Genomic DNA, 16,683 nt, shown 5'->3' on the forward strand with positions numbered 1-16,683 from the left:
ATTGTACCCAAAGCAAATCTCTGGTTAGCCTCTCTATACTATCTCTATACTATGATGACTTCTCAGCTTCTAAGTTTAATAGCACATAGTGATTTTCATTCTCTCCAGATCTTTACTTCTTGTTTCCTTTTTAACTTCCCCTGTCTATACTCTTAGAATATTTCTGAGTCTCCACACTTAAATTCACTCTTTTCTTTCTCTCTGAATTCAGCTTTTATTAGAAGCTCTCCGAATAAAATCCCCTTTCCTCTAACTCTAGCCTATGTAGGAAGTACTGGTTGCAGTTTCAGGAATTTCAAGGATTTAGTATCTCAAACATTAATTAGCTCATTAAACAAATTATTATGTTGTCTTAGGAAGCACCCACTGTGATACGTAAAAAATAAAATGAACATACACACACACACAATATTCTACCTTGTCTTAATCCACATTTTTTTAGAGAAAAGATTAATTCTATGAAGTTTGTTCATATGTCTGTATTTCAGTAATACCTATATCAAAAAGAAGCACGTGCATATAATCTAGAGAGCACATAGTTCATGCCAGGCCAGAGGAAACCTAAGTACTTTAGGAATAAATGGTTAGCAATAATTTTAATCCAGCAAATGAAAATGGTTTCTTTGTAGGCAAGAAGTGATTTATGTTTTGTTTGATAAATAGCTACAAAAAACTGCCCATAAATATAATTGGGAATAGGTAAAATAAACATGCTCATCACGAAGAAGCTCAAATTGGAAAACAAGCATGAAACATAGATGCTAAATACAAAGGTACCAACCAAACTGTTTTTCTTACCAATATTTCCCAATCACTGCTGCACTAATGTTCAGCTTGATTTTTTAAAGTTCTGTTTGGGGATGAAAAGAGTTTCCATGCAAGTGAGATCACATTTAATTTTATTTTTAAGTAATCTCTAGGCCCAATGGGGGTTCAAACTCACAACTCTGAGATCAAGAGTCACATGCTCCACTGACAGAGCCAGCCAGGTACCCCAGACGACATCACATTTAAATGATCTCCCCCAAGAATTCCAAATTCCTTTGTCATGACTCTGACTATTATAAATTTACAGCTAGAAATGACATTCTAATGGTGCAGGATTATGAGATAAAGCTATCTTTTTCTGATAGTAATGATAAACACAATTGAACAATAAAAGCTATAATTTATTAAGTGCTTATTATCTGCCAGGTGGTGCTAAATGTTTTATATATTTTTATCTTTGCAGTAAATAAGTGTGTGAAAAGCAAGGCTTTGTGCCCAGGAAAGAGATTACGTAGATATAGAAGTCTCTATTATAAACGAACACTATCCTTTTCTGTCTCCTATCTCCCAGAGCTTTTTTTGGTTGTTGTTACAGTGGTGGTAGTTTTTCTGCCTCAATGTAATAATAATAGTGGTGAATTTGGAGTTTAATGGAATTCCCACGTCCTATTGTGAACAAAGTACAAGCACGTTAGGGAAGGTGGAGGGCAATTGCTATTACATGTTAGTGTAAAAGCTTCAACAATTAAGCTCAATTCTTTGTATCTGACTTCTGAGTACACAGGCACATAAAGTCATTGATACCTGAAAAGGGTCCAGATTAAATATTTATAATCCTAAATTGTTCATTTTAGAAAAATATGTCTTAATTATATCAAAAGTCATTATTAATATAGGTCAGTTAATCAAACATGTAAAAAACTACAGCAATCTATTCTTATTCTTTTTTTTTAACGATTTTATTTTTTTTAATAAAATGTGGAACTCAGACTTACAATACCAGTATCAAGAGTCACATGCTCAGGGCACCTGGGTGGCTCAGTTGAATGGATATCCAGCTTTGGCTCAGGTCGTGATCTTGTGGTTTATGAGTTTGAGCCCCGAGTTCAGCTCATTTCTGTCAGCGCAGAGCATGCTTTAGATCCTCTGTCCTCTTCTCTCTCTACCCCTCCCCCACTCATGCTCCCTCTCACTCAAAAATAAATAAAACATTAAAAAGCAAAGAAGAGTCACATGCTCTGCCAACTGAGCTAGCCAGGTACCCCTACAGCAATCTATTATTTGTCACTGATATTGATATTAATGAGCCTTGATCTTAGACCCCTATACTAATAGTTGATGAAAACAGAGTAACCACTTACTTCAATATGATTGAAGGCATTGGGATTTCAAAAAACTGTTCTCGAATGGGCACAAAGGGCAAAAGACCAGTGAAGAACAGGCCAAGAATAAGCAGAACACGTTGTAGACTGAAGAGTATAGGAATATCTGAATTCTAAAAGATACAAACAATATTATGTTACTTTATAACTGCTCAAATAAAGAAGATTATTTCACATCCTCAAAATTTCCAGGACTATATCTGGACACTTGTTAAAAGCACTCCCTGAATTATCAATATCCATCTCCAAACACACCACATTTAAAAAACGGTTGGTCCTTGACAAATGGGTTAGGATCTATCTTGGAGCCCTATAGCATTAATTGATAATATTAAAGTTTCCCTATTCCGTAATCTCTGTTTTTGCACCACCACTTCCGTCTGTTGGTGACAGTGTTTATTGCTAGAGATCAAGCACACTAAATCTAACAGAACAAGATAAAGAAATGAAGATATGAAACATTCAGTAACCTTTCTGCCAGTTAAAAAACATGTAACTGAAGATCAATATATATTCATATATATCTATATATAGATATATAGGTATCCCTATCTATAGATATAGTTATACATTATTTAAGCAAGTTATGATATTGATATGAACATCTATAGATAAAAATATATTAGCACTGTTACAAATATGTCATCTTTCAGCTACATTATGGATCAAATAAAAAAATATTTTGTAAGCTAGTCCAAGAATCTAGCCACCATTTTAGGTTTCTACTGGAAATGTGATCAAGATTCCAAAACCCGTAGAATGCAAGCTTCATATAGATATGAACTCTTTTTATCTTGCAAAACTGAAACTCTATGCCTAGTATACAACTCCCCGTATCCTCCTCTCCCTAGCTGTTCCTATATTTGTCTTTAAAACAAATAGAAATTATGGTGAGCTAATTTTTTCTATACAAAAGTAATATATTGAAAAACTTATGCAAAAAAGTAATTTATTTTATTATTTATTTATTTTTAATGTTTTTATTTATTTCTGAGAGAAAGAGACAGCATTAGCAGAGGAAGGTCAGAGAGAGAGGGAGATACAGAATCTGAAACAGGCTCCAGGCTCTGAGCTAGCTGTCAGCACAGAGCCCGATGCGGGGCTCAAACCCACGAACCGTGAGATCATGATCTGAGCTGAAGCTGGATGCTTAACCGACTGAGCCACCCAGGTGCCCCTATTTTATTTTATTTTTTAGCAGGCTCTACACCAGCATGGAGCTCAATGCGGGACTTGAAGTGACATCAATACCTGAGCTGAGATCAAGTCAGGTACTTAACTGATTGATACACCCAGGTGCCCCACAAGTAATTTATTAAAAAAATTTTTCTAATGTTTATTTATTTTTGAGAGAGAGAGACAGAGTACTAGAAGGAGGGGGCAGAGAGAGAGGGATACACAGAATCATAAGCAAGATCCAGGATTTGAGCTGTCTGCACAGAGCCTGACGCAGGGCTCGAACCCATGAACCGTGAGATCATGACCTGAGCTGAAGTTGGATGCTTATCCAACTGAGCCACCCAGGTGCCCCGCAAGTAATTCCCCTTAAATATTAGCTCTAAACTACCCACTTCTTTATTAAAAAATAAAAAAGAGAATAAATAAGTTTGAGCATCTCTTCTGTCTCTATGTTCATATGTCTCTTTGTAATATTTTAGGTTTATTTATATACAGGTGTTTCAGCTGTAACACAATGTACAGGTCCCTGAAAAAATTGATTTATGCAAGTTCATCCACTGAAAATAACAGAACATATGGGAAAAACAGGGTTAGGGGATGACCCTCAAAACTTATACAGCTTTGGACCCAGAAAACTACAAGCAATAACTGGTACTTCTGGGAGCTGTGCAAGGCTGGTGGTGGTGGTGCGGCGGGGCGGGGGGGTGGGATTGGTATGCCGGCACCCCACCGACATAATAGCTGGTGCCACTCTGTATCTTCTAAATTAGAATATCTGGAGACTTTGCCATTTGCAACAACATGGTTGGACTGAGAGGGTATTATGTCAAGTGAAATAAGTTAGACAGAGAAAGACAAATACCATATGATTTCCCTCACATGTGGAATCTAAAAAACAAAATGAATAAACAAACAAAAAGCAGAAACAGATCCATAAATAGAGAGAACAAACATCAGGTTGTCAGAGGGGAGGGGAATGGGGGAATGTGTGAAGGAAAGTAAGAGATACAGGCTTCCAGCTATGGAGTGAACAGCTCATGGGGATAAAAGGTACACCATAGGGAATGGAGTCAATGGTATTGTAATAGTGTTATATTGTTGACAGATGGTAGGTATACCTGTGGTGGGCACAGCATAAAGTACCGATTTGCGAGTCACTGTTGTACGCCTGAAACTAATATTACATTGTGTCAACTCTATTTGGGTTTTTTTTTTTTTTAATGTTTTTACTTATTTTTGAGAGAGAGAGAGAGAGACATCATGAGCAGGGGAGGGTCAGAGAGAGAGGGAGACACAGAATCTGAAGACAGGCTCCAGGCTCTGAGCTGTCAGCACAGAGCCTGACGTGGGGCTCGAACCCACGAACCGAGATCATGACCTGAGCTAAAGCCGGACACTCAACTGACTGAGCCACCCAGGCACCTCGTGTCAACTATATTTGAATAAAATAAATAGAATTTATGGAAATGGAACCTAGGCATTAGTATTTTTATTTAGGATTTAGGATTCCAATATCCAGCTAACTTTAAGAACCACTGAATTAAGTGGGGGCACCCAGGTGGCTCAGTTGGGTGAGCATCTGACTTCAGGTCAGATCATGACCTTATGGTTCCTGAGTTTGAGTAAGAATTGGGTAAGCGAGTGCCCTGTATCGGGTAAACACAAGCCCCGCTTTGGGTGAGCCCCACTTCTTTCTCTGTCTCTGCCCTTCATGGGACACTCTTTTTCCCTCTCTCTCAACACCCTTCTCACTTGTACCTGTTCTCTCTCAAGAAAAAAAAAAAAGATTCTCTCTCTCTCTCCCCCCTCGTTCTCTCTCTCTCTCAAAAAATAAAAACTAAACACTTCATTAAGAATGAATTAAAAGTCACTAAGTGGGAATAAGCTCTACATGGTTTCCTGTCACCACTGTGTGCCCCCCTTTTTTTTATTTTTATATTTTTAGTTGCTAGCATTTGGGAATTAAAGGGCTAATGTAAAATTCTTATAAATCATACTTTAAGAATTGTAAAAGATGCATGACTTAATTATATGGCATGTTCATGATATGAATAACAAATATTTTGAGACATTTTTACTATGATGTCTGAAAATTACTGCTGGAAGTTTTGGAGTTTTTAAATGCTAAAATGACAGAAAGCCAGAGGCTTCTAAAAAAAGAAGTGAATCAAAGGAAAAGCTCTATGATTATGGGTCAAAAGTAGACTTTTTATTTTGAAATAATAGATTCACAGGAAGTTGAATCTCATGTGCCCTTAACCAAGCTTCCTCAAATGGTAACATCTGACATAACTGTAGTGTAAAATCACTATACTGGTATATATCACTGTTAATTTAGACTATAGACCTTATGCAGTTTTTGCCTTTTTAAAAATCTGCATTCATCTGTGCATGTGTTTGGGTTAGTGCAGGTTTAACAATGTACTGATTTGTGTAACTACCACCACAGTCGTGAATATTACATAAATAGAATCATATAGTATGCAACCATTTTGTTTTGTTTTGGCTTTTGTTTCTTTAGGTTTTTATTTTAATTCCAGATAATTAACATACATTAGTTTCAGATGTACAATGTAGTGATTCAAGTATGTAACCTTTTGAGGTTCCTTTTTTCCAATAACTGAAGTGTCTTTGAGGATGAGGATGGCCCAGGTTGTTGCGCATATCAGCAGTTCATTTCCCTTTATGGCTGAATAGTATTACATCATATGGATGGGCCAGTTTGTTTAGCCATCTAAGCACTGAAGGTCATTTTGGTTGGTTTCCAGGGCTCTGCTATTATAAATAAAGCTGCTGTAAACATTCATAGACAGGCTTTTATGTGCATAAGTTTTCATTTTTCTGAGATAAATGTCCAAGAGAGAGATTGCTGGTTAACATGATAAGTGTATGTTTAGTTTGTAAAGAAACTACCCAATTCAGTAAGAGAGTGGCTGTAGTATTTTACATTCCCACTGACAATGTAGGAGAGATCCAGCTTCTCCTAATCTTTTCCAGCATTTGCTGTTATCACTATTTTTTATTTTAAGAATTTTTTACAGATTTTATTTATTTTGAGAGAGGGCACACATGAAGAGAGGAGGGGTAGAGAGAGAGAAAGAGAGAGAATCCTAAGGAGGCTCTGCACTGTCAGAGCTTGATCTCACTAACTGTGAAATCATGACCTGGGCCGAAAGCCATGAGTCAGAGACTTAACAGACTGAACCATTCAGGCGCTCCTATTTATTTATTTTTTTAAAAAAATTTTTAATGTTTATTTATTTTTGAAAGACAGAGTGACAGAGCATGAGCAGGGGAGGGGCAGAGACAGAGGGAGACACAGAATCTGAAGCAGGCTCCAGGCTCCAAGCTGTCGGCACAGAGCCCGATGCGGGGCTTGAACTCACTAATTGCGAGATCATGACCTAAGCTAAAGTCGGCTGCTTGACCGACTGAGCCACCCAGGCGCCCCCTAATTTTTATTTAAAAAAAAATTTGAGGGGCACCTGGGTGGTTCAGTCAGTTAAACCTCTGACTCTTGGTTAAGGCTCAGGTCATGATCTTGCAGTTTGTGGGATTAAGCCCCACGTCAGGCTCTGCCCTGATAGCACCTCTCCTACTTGCACTCTCTCAAATACATAAACAAATAAATAAAAATTTAAAATGTCAATAATACAGTCACTTTTAATGACATGTGATTAATTATGGAAAAGTCCTAGTCCTAAATTCTTGATGAAACCATTCATCCCAATGGTTACTCTGTTTTCTCCTTTTGTACACAAGCTACGTTGGGATCTCGGAGAAGCTGTGGCACATAAAAAAATTACTTGCCTTAATGAGGGCTTCAACTGGACTTTTAACGTAATGGTCCCAATTCTAGATCTATGTTTTTGCCTTTTTTTGTGAGGAAGAAAGGCCCTCCCCAAAGAAAACCTTGTGTTTTGAATTGCTACTTGTATCACAATATTTTTCTGCACTATCACTTATATTTTAAAAGAGAGGCTTTAATGTTTAAGGTTTTTTAATATTTTGAATTTCACATTCTCCTAGCTACACTTGCTATAGTATATAAGTACATAAGCTATACTTATTGAAGCTGTAGTATAGAGCTAAACTTGCTTATAGAGACTTAGCATACCATGTCAAGATATATCAATATCACTTTTTATAGATCTACTTTCTTCAAGCAGAAGGATCTCAGTAGATAGCCCTACTTTTATATACCACCTGATAATTATGATCCTGGATTAATTTGATTAATTCCATTTGGGAGGCAGGGAACAGAGAAGCTTGAGCTATAGAGTTGAATGACTAAATACTTTTCCTTAATTCAAAATTACACAGAAAATTTAAATAACCTAACTCCTCCAAAAAACCCCAAAAAACCCACCACACCAGACATTAAAAGACAGGAATTATATTTTGTTTCATAATGTACATAATAAAGTATTGGCAAACAACTAATATTAGCATGTGAAAATAAGAATTCTGTGAGCCAGCCCAAGTACACTGAACTTAAATTGTAAGATCCATTATTTCTATTAAATCCATTATTAGTAAACTTCTGGTTAGGTGCTTCTACCCAGTACCAACTGTCTTTGTATCAAGGCTTTGAAAAAGGTAATTTAAAAAATTATTATAGTAAGGCCATGTATAGATATACAACAACAGCAAGAAAGATCATTCTGTATCATTTCTGAAGCTTACCTCTTTGTAGCACTTTTCTACAATTTCATAACTGGCATTGCCCCACACTGTTATGTGTTCTCGTCTGTATTGCTTCACCAACTCTGAAACCTACATGCGAAAATTCAAAAAGTTGATGCATGTGCCTATTTGTAAATCCATTTACATTATCTCACTTTAAAAATGGATTACAATTGACTTTCTGCCAGTGAGTCACATAAACTTTAGGAAGAATATATGAATTCAGATTATTTTACAAAATATAAGCAATTATTTACATTTTACCATTATATGATTTATCTAAGAGAGTACAACTATTTAGTCATTTGACATAAACTAATTACAAACAAAACAAGTTAAATCTGAAGAAGTTAATTGCCAGAACAGTTGGTTCACAGGAACTTACTTTTATGCATGACTGAGGCAGGACAACTATCTCTGAAAACAGGCTTTCCTACAGTAAAGTGATCTCTTCTACCAGGGCATTATTTAAAACAATACTGATCCCTAGAGTATCACATTTCCTTGAACAGAATTGAAGTCACCTACTCTAGCCTTATTTAGTTTGTGAAATGGGATACAACACACCCAGAAGAGGCAATGCCTTAAGTACCTTCTTAATCAGCACATTGTTGTTGACTTTGATATCGATGTTAATGGGAGTATTAGGAAAGGCTTCAAATACTTCCTTCAGTAATGGAATTCGGTTATCTTTTCCTTCACACTGGCATGCTGAGAAAGCAAGATTTTTAAAGGTATTTTTAAAAGATAACTTTCACTTTTTTGATGATTAGGAAAAAAAGATAAAGTATGGTTCTCACAATAGTATGTATTCATAATAGGGCATTTACAAAATGATGAAAAGTATGAAGAAAAGAAAAATCATCTAAAATCCAGCAACTTAGATATAACCATTATGACCATTTTTATCCCATGCATAGTTTTTAAAGGTTTTATTTTTAAATAATCTTTACACCCAACATGGGGCTTAAACTCACAACCCCAAGATCAAGAGTCACACGGTCTACTGACTGAGCCAGCCCTCAGTGCCCCTTCTATGCATAAGTTAGTAAGAGTTATAATATAGGGTACCTACAGACTTAACCTGATTTTTTTACAAAAGTAAGAAATAAACGTTCTATGTTCATACACTATATTTAGAATTATGATTAAAATTTTTTTCATTAAACTTTTTGAAATAACTATAGATTCACTTGAAGTTATAAGAAAAATAGAGATCTGTGCACTTTTTGCCCAAATCTCTCAATGATAACCTCTTGTAAAACTATACAACAATATCATAACCATGACATTGATATTATTAATCCACCAATCTTATTCTATTATTTTGAGAGAGACAGAGAGAGAATCCCAAGCAGACTCTGCACTGATAGCGGGGCTCAAGCTCATGAAACCAAGAGATCATGACTCAAGCTGAAATCAAGAGTCGGGCACTTAACTGACTGACCCACACAGGCGCCCCTTAATTATTTTTTTTAAGTTTTATCTATTTATTTTGAAAGACAGAGAGAGAATGAGCAAGGGAGGGGCAGAGAGAGAGAGAGAAGAGAGAGAGAATCCCAAGCAGGCTCGGTACTGTCAGCACACAATTCGATGCAGGGCTCAAACTCACAAACCATGAGATCATGACCTGAGCTAAAATCAAGAGTCAGAAACTCAACTGACTGAGGTACCCAGGTACCCTGTCCCTTAATTATTTTAATTTAACTATTCCCACAGAAAAGTAACAGAGTTTACCACTTCAAAATATAGCAGTTTGACATTAGGATTATTTTGAACTGAAGGCAACTGAGATGAAACAGCTATAAGAAAATCTCAGGGGGCACCTGGGTGGCTTAGTCGGTGGAGTGTCCAACTTTGGCTCAGGTCATGATCTCAGGTTCCTGGGTTCGAGCCTTGCGTCGGGCTCTGTGCTGACTGCTAACTTAGAGCCTGGAGCCTGCTTCCGATTCTGTGTCTCCCTCTCTCTCTGACCCTCCCCTGTTCACACTGTCTCTCTCTCTCAGAAATAAATAAAAAACATTAAAAAAAATTTTTTTAAAGAAAAAAAAGAAAATCTCAGTCCTTTCCCATTTGCCTAGAAACAAGATTTAATTTTGTGCAAAACATAATCACCAACAATCTTAGACTCTTATCAGCACCACAGGACTCTGCATAACAAACTGTTGGCTGGCGTTTTATCTTTCCTTATTGACCCTTATATCCACCTCCCCACCATTTGCCACCCTAGAAAACTCAAAATCTCTTTTTTCTTGTCATTTCTCCGAAAATTTATTGGATTTTTTAAAAGATGCTATATAAACTCAAGTTCTAGCCACCCTTTGAGTTACTCATCCCTGAGTTTCTCCATGACACACACATTAATAAGCTGTTTGTTTTTCTCTTCTTAATCTCTCTTTTGTTACAGAGCTATGCTGAGAACCTAGAGAGTAGAAGGGAAAAAAAAATGTTTCCTCCCCTATACCCTGCTAGTGGATACTGAGGTTGTTTGGAAAGTTTTGCTAAGCTATCACCATTGAAATTTTCAGAATTTGAGAATATATATGTTCAGGCAAGGGAAATACTTGCTAATTCAGTAATAAATAATTGAATCAATACGGCTACTCCAAGAAAATTGAGTCACAAAAAAATAAGAGGATTTTTGAATTATTTTTTACCTTCAGTGAGAAATATTTTCTTTATTTTTTTCTTAATATTTTTTGCCTTGAATCACTTACATAATATGCTATATAAGTATTCTTTAAGTTTATTTCTTTTTGAGAGAGAGGAAGAAGAATGTACAAGTCGGGGAGAGGCAGAGAGAGATGGGAGGGAGGTTAGAGACAGACAATCCCAGGGAGGCTATGCACTGTCACTGTGGAGCCCAATGCATGAAATCATGACCTGAGCTGCAGACACTTAACGGACTGAGCCACCAGGCACCCCTTTGCTATGTAAGTATTATAAAATCTCCCCTTCTCTCTGAAACTGCAATTCCACTACCACATGAATAACAAAATGGTAAAAGAGCCTTTATTTCATCTTATTGTACAAAGTGTATCAACAAAGTAAATTAAATCTATGTCAGAAAGTAAAAAAATTGGGGCGCCTGGATGGCTCAGTAGGTTAAGCGTCCAACTTCAGCTCAGGTCATGATCTTGCAGTTTGTGACTTTGAGCCCCATGTCAGGCTCTATGCTGACAGCTCAGAGCCTGGAGCTGGTTTGGAATTCAGTGTCTCCCTCTCTTTCTTCCCCTCCCTCATTCACACCTTGTCTCTCTCTCCTTCAAAAATAAAAATAAACAATAAAAAAAGTCAAAAAATTATTTATAATAAAAGCTCATATGAAAAGGTAGAGTGTAAATGGGGAAAAAAAAGGAAAATGTGTTACTGTTTTGTCTATTTTGTATCCCATTCCTTTTGTCTTTTTACCTTTTGCCTTGTAATTCAGATGGTGTGACTCTGGGTCATACTGACCAGCCCCTCAATCATCTGGCTCTGCCTCCCTGGCCACAAAAAGAGCACATGAATTTTAAGCATAACAATATGAACACTGGGAGAGGTCTCCTGCCTCAGCTGGATGGATCATGTGCTTTTAATGTTGTCAGAGTCAATTCTTAACTCTGTGTAGAAGGTGTGCCAGAGAACAAAGCTAACATAAATGAAACCAAAGCAAGAAATGGAGATAGAGACTAATTATTGCTTTAGCAACTGAAATCAGTTATGTCTGAAGGCATATTACCTCTAGACTTCTAAGTTACGAGAACCAAATTCTTTAAAAATATTTTTTTTGAATTATCTTGAGATGGATTTCTAGCACTTGTAACTGAGTTTAGGCTTATCATAGACTACTATCATAGAACTGTAAAAATTATGTTAATACATAAAAATTTAGCTTGTTTTTACCTACCCAGAATCCTTTCTTCCCTTGGAAAACTGCATCTCCCTTAATCCACATTGTTCTGATTAGGCTATCAAAAACAGGACCCCCTGCCAATTTACACTCCCAGGTAGCCATATGACCTCAGTCTGGTCCATTATAATGGCCCATCTCCTTGTCCAAAGTGAATATTTCAAGGATGGACACATGACGCTTGTTGGGCCAGTCATTGTCTTTTTCTGGAAATTTCCCTTGAAGCCCAAAGAGGAGACTGCCTTTTTACCCTTGGGTCAACAGGCAGGCAGGATAGAATGAGTTGTCAGTGATCATTTCCCTGCCATGAGGACAAAATCCATCTACACTGGAAAAGGGTAAGAGCCTAGAGAAGCAGAACTATGGTATGAATCAAAAAGAGTTCTTTTGTGTCCCTGGATCCTATAATGTTTAACATCAGATTCACCATTACTGTAGATAGTTAATGATAAATCTGGTTTTTACCCCTTAAGCTAATATAAACTATTTTCTGTTACTTATAATCTAAAAAGTCTGAACATGATGTTCTAGTCATGCACATTTAATATGGCAGCTACTAGCCACATAGGGCTACTTAAATTAAATTTACACTTGATCTTGAGAGGCAATAAATGAAATTTAAATAAAACTAAAAATTCAGTCTCTAAGGTGGACTAGCCACAGTTTAAGTGCTCAACACTCACATGTGGTTGGCACAAAAACAGACACTCGGATCAATGGAACAGAAGAGAGGACACAGAAATGGACCCACAAATGTATGGCCAACTAATCTTTGACAAAGCAAGAAAGAATATCCAATAGAATAAAGATATTCTCTTCAGCAAATGGCACTGGGAAAACTGGAGAGCAACATGCAGAAGAATGAACCTGGACCACTTTCTTACACCACACACACAAATAAACTCAAAATGGATGAAAGACCTAAACACAAGACAGGAAGCCACCAAAATTCTAGAGGAGAAAGAAGGCAAAAATCTCTCTGACCTCAGCTACAGCATCTTCTTACTCAACACGTCTCCAGAGGTAAGGAAAACAAAAGCAAAAACAACTCTTGAGACCTCATCAAAATAAAAAGCTTCTGCAAAGCAAAGAAAACCATCAGCAAAACTCAAAGGCAACCAACGGAATGGGAGAGGATGTTTGCAAATGACATATCAAATAAAGGGTTAGTATCCAAAATTTATAAGGAACTTATCAAACTCAGCACCCAAAAAACAAATAATCCAGTGAAGAAATGGACAAAAGACATGAATAGACACTTCTCCAAAGAAGACATCAAGATGGCCAACCACAACGTGAAAAAATGCTCAACATCACTCATCATGAGAGAAATACAAATTAAAACCACAATGACATACCACCTCACACCCGTCAGAATGGCTAACATTAACAACTCAGGCAACAACAGATGTTGGTGAGGATTGGGAGAAAGGGGATCTCTTTTGCACTGCTGGTGGGAATGCAAACTTGTGCAGCCACACTGGAAAACAGTATGGAGGTTCCTCAGAAAATTAAAAATAGAACTACCCTATGATCCAGCAATTGCACTACTAGGTATTTTTATCCGAGGAACACAGGTGTGCTGTTTTTTGTTTTTTTTTTTAATTTTTTTTAATGTTTTATTTATTTCTAGGAGAGAGAGAGAGAGACAGCATGAGCAGGGGAGGGTCAGAGAGAGAGGGAGTAACAGACTCTGAAACAGGCTCCAGGCTCTGAGCTGGCAGTCAGCACAGAGCCCGATGCGGGGCTCGAACCCACGAACCGCGAGATCATGACCTAAGCGAAAGTCGGCCACTTAACCGACTAAGCCACCCAGGCGCCCCTCAGGTGTGCTGTTTTGAAGGGGCACATGCACACCAATGTTTATAGCAGCATTATTGACAATAACCAAAGTATGGAAAGAATGCAAACGTCTACTGATGAATGAACGGGTAAAGAAGATGTGGGGTATACAGGGGCGCCTGGGTGGCTCGATTGGTTAAGCGTCTGACTTTGGCTCAGGTCATGATCTTGCGGTTCAGAGGTTTGAGCCCCGCGTCGGGCTCTGTGCTGATAGCTCAGAGCCTGGAGCTTGTCTTCAGATCTCGTGTCTCCCTCTCTCTCTGACCCTCTCCTGCTCATGATGTTTCTCTCTTTCTCTCTAAAAAAAAAAAAAAAAAAAAAAAGATGTGGTGTGTATATATATACAATGGAGTATTACTCGGCAATCAAAAAGAATGAAATCTTGCCATTTACAACTACATGGATGGAATTAGAGGGTATTATGCTAAGAGAAATTAGTCAGAGAAAGACAAATACCATATGACTTCACTCATATGTGGAATTTAAGATACAAAGCAGACAAACATAAGGGAAGAGAAGCAAAAATAATATAAAAACAAGGAGGGGGACAAAGCACAAGAGACTCTTAAATACAGACAACAAACTGAGGGCTGGCTGGAGGGGTGAGGGGTGGGGAGGTAGGCTAAATGGGTAAGGGACGTTAAGGAAGACACTTGTTGGGATGAGCACTGGGTGTTATACATAGGGGATGAATCACTGGAATCTACTCCTGAAATCATCATTGCATTATACGCTAATTACCTTGGATGTAAAGTAAAACAAATAAATAAGCAAGCAAGTAAATAAATAAATAAATATAAATAAAAACAATCACATGTGGTTAACTGGCTATTGTAACAGACAGTGCAAATATAGACCATTTCTATAGCTACATTTCATTTAAACAGTACTATTTTTTAGTTAAGTAAAATTTTTGATAGCTTGTTAAGTGTGGAAAAATTAATTTAGCAGTCAAAAGAATTGCCATGGGCATTCGCTATTCACATTAAGGTGAATAGCAAGGATTTTGCAAGGATCAACTTAGAAAAAGTCAAACAGACAAAATTAACTTTGGAACATTATATAGTAAGAATAATATTTCATCTAATAGTGGGAGAAACAAGGAACTTAGGGGAGCCTGAGTGGCATAGTCAGCTAAGTATCTGACTCGTGATTTCAGCTCAAGTCATGATCTCACAGTTTGTGGGTTCAAGCCCCACACTGGGCTCTGTGCTGACAGTGCAGAGCCTGGTTGGGATTCTCTCTCTCCCTCCTCTCTTTGCCCTTACCCTACTTGCTCTCTTTCTCTCAAAATAAATAAATAAACTTAAAAAAAAAAGAAACAAGGATTTTTAAGTTACATTAATAACTAAAAGAAAAAAGTATGCTAAAGTGATGTGAAAATATTTAAATTAATGCCTCAACTAGCACAGAATATAGAAAATGCGTTGGGGAAACAAGTTTGTCCCCAGTATTGTTCTGGACAGAAGATAACCACCTGGAAATACTAGAGAAAGGGAAAGAGGGAAACTAGAGTGATAGGCAAGGAGTAAGGCACAGGATGTACTGGGTGAGGGGACGAGTGAAGTGGCCTCTTATAAACATGCAAGAGCTTTTAAACTGATCATTCTGACCAACCTAGATTATCCAGAATATGTATTTTCCATGAAAAAAAGTCTACTTTCAAGTAAACAGGATAGATAATAACAAACCCTTTGTTTAACACATTTTATATTCTTTCTTTACATTTATTTTTTAATGTAGCCTGTTGTAAGTCAAAGCACTGTTACCTTCTCCGGTAAAACTGTGAATCACAAAGAAAGCAAGAGGCCTAAAATCTGTACTCCTTTGAGAGCGGAAAATCTCTCTCTCTCTCTCTCTCTAGTATTTAAAGAAAAGTAAGGGGTGCCTGGGTGGTTCAGTCGGTTAAGCGTCCAACTTGCTCAGGTCATTATTTCATGGCTTATTGAGTTTGAGCCCTGTGTCAGGTTATGTGCTGACAGCTCAGAGCCTGGAGCCTGCTTCGGACTCTGTGTCTCTCTCTCTCTCTCTCTACTCTCTCTACCCCTCCCCTGCTCATGCTCTGTCTCTCAAAAATAAATAAACATTAAAAAAAAGAAAAAAGAAAAGCCAGAATTCTGAGGAGGGGAATAGGACACGGACAGACACACACACACACACACACAGAAAGGAACAACTACCTAATCTGAGTCAAGTATTGTATATTAGTTTAAAAGCAGTAAATTTCACATTTAAGGCAGTCTTAAGTTAACTGTGATATGAACTGAATATAATATGAATGAAAATTAATTATTCTTTACAGCTGTCTGAAACTTGAATGTACATGGCATTGCTATTAATAAGGCATTAGAAGAGACTCTTTAGGGTGCCTGGGTGGCTAGTTAAGCATCTGACTCTTGATTTCAGCACAGGTCATGACATCTCAGTTTGTGAGTTCAAGCTCTGCATCTGGCTCTGCACTGACAGCCCCAGAGCCTGCTTCAGAGTCTCTGTCTCCCTCTCTCTCTGCCCCTCCCCTGCTTGCTCTCTCTCTCTCAAAATAAATAAATAAACATTAAAAAAAGAGTGAAAGAAAGACTCTTTAGGAATGACTGAGTGGCTCAGTCGGTTGAGTGTCTGACTTTGGCTCAGGTCATGATCTCACAGTTCATGAGTTCAAGCCCTGCATGGGGTTCTTTGCTGACAGCTCAAAGCCTGGAGCCTGCTTCAGATTCTGTGTCTCCCTCTCTCTAGGCTCGCTTGCCCTCTGTCTGGCTGTCTCTCTCTCTTAAAAATAAATAAACATTGGGACACCTGGGTGGCTCAGTCGGTTAAGCATTTTTTTTTATGTTTCTTTTCCTTTTTTATTTTTTAAAACAATTTCCAAATACAAAATGTAGATAACCAAAATGGATTTTCATATACATATATATAATTCTGCTGCAAAGAGAGGAT

At 37.5% G+C, this 16,683-nt stretch overlaps 1 protein-coding gene across 2 annotated transcripts in view; it reads right to left on the reverse strand.

Annotated features, from left to right (window-relative positions):
• Positions 1–16,683, reverse strand: part of GDPD1 (glycerophosphodiester phosphodiesterase domain containing 1) — a 56,324-nt gene that overhangs the window by 6,704 nt on the left and 32,937 nt on the right. For both annotated transcript variants that reach the window (XM_039247298.1, XM_039247297.1), the window contains exons 5-7: positions 8,608–8,726; positions 8,016–8,105; positions 2,130–2,263 (exon numbers count right to left, since the gene is read on the reverse strand). In XM_039247298.1, the coding sequence (XP_039103229.1) occupies positions 2,130–2,263; positions 8,016–8,105; positions 8,608–8,726 (343 nt within the window). The remainder of the gene's footprint in view (positions 1–2,129; positions 2,264–8,015; positions 8,106–8,607; positions 8,727–16,683) is intronic.

This window comes from Hyaena hyaena, unplaced genomic scaffold (genome assembly GCF_003009895.1).
Source record: "Hyaena hyaena isolate Hyena2069 unplaced genomic scaffold, ASM300989v1 scaffold_298, whole genome shotgun sequence".
In the NCBI taxonomy this organism is placed as follows: domain Eukaryota; kingdom Metazoa; phylum Chordata; class Mammalia; order Carnivora; family Hyaenidae; genus Hyaena; species Hyaena hyaena.